Source organism: Helobdella robusta (genome assembly GCF_000326865.2).
Source record: "Helobdella robusta unplaced genomic scaffold HELROscaffold_5, whole genome shotgun sequence".
Classification (NCBI taxonomy): domain Eukaryota; kingdom Metazoa; phylum Annelida; class Clitellata; order Rhynchobdellida; family Glossiphoniidae; genus Helobdella; species Helobdella robusta.
The window spans coordinates 1,789,773-1,793,673 of NW_008705254.1; the positions used below are offsets into that span (position 1 = coordinate 1,789,773).

At 35.9% G+C, this 3,901-nt stretch overlaps 1 protein-coding gene across 1 annotated transcript; it reads right to left on the reverse strand.

Moving 5' to 3' along the window:
• Positions 1-347: 347 nt before the first annotated feature.
• Positions 348-2,990, reverse strand: HELRODRAFT_68210 (hypothetical protein; the record flags this gene model as incomplete). The annotated part of the gene is made up of 3 exons (XM_009026951.1): positions 348-407; positions 832-963; positions 2,886-2,990. Coding segments are annotated over 3 exons (297 nt in total), but the record flags the coding sequence as incomplete, so codon positions are not given.
• Between the last annotated feature and the right edge of the window lie 911 nt (positions 2,991-3,901).

Below are 3,901 nucleotides of genomic sequence, written 5' to 3' on the forward strand. Positions count from 1 at the left end.
ATTGAATAAATGTGCAGCTGCAGTTATGGTACGTTGTAGTTTGTACTTCAGACACCTAGAGTTTGAAAGGAAGTTAAACTTAAGTTATAACTGGCTTCAAGACAGCAAGTCACAATTGAAAGTGGCTCCACATCTATGATCCTAACGATTTTCATTGATGTCATTTTACTCTTCTGTTCAGTCCATTGGCGTGAAGCATACGCAGACGACAGTGACAATTTATTGGCATCCTAAATCATCAAGCTGCTAATAGACTTGCACACAACAACTCCACCAGTTGAATAGACAGAGTTCTATTTATACAGTACAATGAACAGATTAATTTATGATCATATACACAAACTTAGTTAGGTAGATGCATGCAAACACATACATAGATAGATACACACACACACACACACACATACCTGTATACATACACCATGCGCATACACCGAAGCAACTACACGCATACACACATCCAGTTACACACATGTATATGCACACATAGAAACTTATAAAAACACGTACACATGGGTTCACACAAGCACGGGCTCACATGCACTACCAACTAACACACATCGTACAAAAAATATACACATTGATTTAAATAAACACAAACACGCACACAAACACGCACACACGTGCAGACGATCACGAAGGAGCATTTTTCTATAGGATTGATTTATCGATGAACGAACGATGATGATTAGGTTTGTACAATTTGTGGAGAATAAGCGCACAGATGTGTACACGCGCGTACCTCTTCGCGTAAATTACACGTCGGTTTAAGCGTGTATTCATTTTTTGTTCAGTGAAGTTGCTGAATAAGCAGTGCCCATTCGCACAAACATGTGTGCAAACATTCGCACAAACATTCGCACAAACATGTGTGCAAACATTCGCACAAACAAGTGTGCAAACATTCGCGCAAACAAGTGTGCAAACATTCGCACAAACATGTGTGCAAGAATACGCGCAACACTGCCAGAGTTGCTAGTGCTAGATTATTTCCAACGGAATGAATAAAACTTCTTCGCAGTGCAGCAGCGCATCAAACAGTACACAAGGCCATCAGTGCAGTGCATAAAATTAGACTATAAAATGGGCCAGAAATCGTCATCATTCAAACAAACACGTGACCTGCACACGTCATTCAACTGCCGGCCTCGCCAGATAGCCGCTACAAACAAAGTTGTCAATTCTGTAGGAAAAAGATTAAAAATAAGGCCACAAAAATATTCCAGCCCTATCAGCTTACTTTTTAATATCCCAACACATCTTTTCAGGAGTCTTCAAAAATAACCACTCGCTCACAATTCAATATTCGTCAGTTCAAATTTCGAACACATCGTGCTCTGAATGACTAAAAATTTTGCGTTCGAAAATGAAACTCTCATAAATTAACATGACAGTGATGAAATTTAAGAACGAGTATATTGAAAAAAAAAGAAGAACGATTGAATAAACGGACGAACGATTGAATGAACGAACGAACGGATGAACGAACGAACAAAGGAATGAATGAATGAATGAATGAAACACGACCCACGCCATTACGAAGAAGGAATGAATGATATAGAGAGAGCGAAGTTGAGATATTAAATAAAATAATTCATGCACCCTTTCCACATTCGGAAATTGATTTCTCTCTCGTGATGGATGGCCGTCGCAGACTTATGAATGATAGTTCCATCCGTCAACTCCATTATCGCTCCTTACAAACTTCTCCTTCCACTCATTCCGAACCGACATAATATATTTATTACTCTTTATCCAGACCGCTGTGTACTTGACTTATGCATGCGTGTTAACATGCAATGTTAGATTAATACATTAATTATGTTAATTTATGGCTGCGTGGTTATACCGTAGTATAAATTATGCTAATTGAGATGGAAGACCAAATAAACTTTATTTGATTCTGCTTTGTCAACGTTGATAAAATAATGTAAAATTGTAAAACACTTCTCTTAACATCTGAACAATTGGTGCCGATTTAAATGTGCCAGCAGTCAGATATTTAGCTAATTTTTTTGCCAGCTAATATAATTTTTTTTTACTAAAATGTTGATGTTGTATTTTATTATTATTATTATTAATATTATATAATTATCATCGTACTTATAAATTATCTTATAAATTATTATTACTTTTTAAGTAATTCTTGCTACCCTACCCACTCTATTCTTAGTATGTAGGAAGTATATGTGGCGATTATCGCTAGGACCGTATATTTTGAACGAATGAACGAGCGTATAAATGAAAATATAATTTATTGATTGAGCGAATGAGGGAATGAATGAATGAAAAAAATAATGGTTGAGTGAGTGAGTGAGTGAGTGAGTGAGTGAGTGAGTGAGCGAGCGAGCGAGTGAGTGAGTGAGTGAAGGAGCAAAGGAGTGAAGGAGTGAGCAGGAATGCATCGCAAGCATCATCGTCATTATCATCATAAGCAGCAGCAGAAGTAGCAGTAGAAGCGCCAGCAGCAATACTAAATGGCACGTTATATTAAAGCAGCAAATTGTTCGGCCATGCACACCATGACCATCTACCAAACAAAAATTGATAAATGAACTGACCACGATAACGGTGCTGATGATGATAACATCGGCTAAGATGGTGGTGATAATGATTTAAAGATGGTTATGATGACGATGACGACGACGATGATGATGATGGTGACGCTTTTGTGTATATAAGGGTAAAGGTTTAACTGAAAATTTTGAAGCTGATAATAGTGACATCATTGTTTAAACTTAAAAATGGTTTGTTTCATTTTTTATTTTGATGAATTTCTGCCAATCCATGTTCATTCATTTTTCACACGCACAGACCAAGATATATTAAAAAAAAATACACAGACCAGATTTGACAAACAAACATATGTATGCAGATCCACACACACACACACACACACACACACACACACACACACACACACACACACACACACACTCACACTCATCCACACACACACACAACACACACACACATACATAAACACAAACACAGGAAAAATGAGCCACTGCACGTACATACTCCGTGGTTCATCGGTTTTAAATCGCTTGCTACTCTAGCACCGATCATTGGATGCACTTGAATGATCAGTGAAGATTTTTCATTACACAAAACTATCGCTGCTAATACTATTTCCTAGTAAAAATGGCTTCGTTATATTTTTATGTGTTTAAGTGTTTGTGTGTTTTCGCGTGCGTGTATGTCTGTATGTGTGTGTTTTTTTTGTGTGTTTGTATATGTGCGTGTGTGACGTATGTGTGTTTTTGTATGTGTGTATATTTTGTACGTGTGTCTGTGTTCTTTTGTAAGTGTCTGCGTTTGTGTGTGTGATATGCTTCTGTTTGTGTGAGTATTTGTTGGTTTGAAGTGCCTGTGTATATTAGGAATAAATTTAATTCTTTATTGTATTGATTGTATTGTACTGTATACTACAGTGTGGATACATTTTAAGATAATAATGATAATATCCAGAGGAAGGCGATATTTGTTTGTAGATTTTTAAGACGCATCAACCGAAAATAAATTCCTCGTTTGGTTTTTCAAATCGGACGAACTAACTTTTAAAAAAGTTATATTGAAAATGATTTAATCAAAAAATAACTATTCTGAATACTCAGGCTTTATAAATACAAATTCTTTATAACATATGACATGAAAATACATATAACATGAAAATACATATGATATGAAAATACATATAACATGAAAATACATATGACATGAAAATAAATTGCTTTCTACTTCGTTCCAACTTGCAAACTTCAACAAGCTTCTTAGATAGTTCTTGAACGAACTTTCAATCTTACTGTAATGAATAGGGTTTGATTGTTTCTCGCATAATTTCAGTATACTAGCGAGATATAATTTATTACCTATCAGTCCACTCGCAATGATTGTTGAG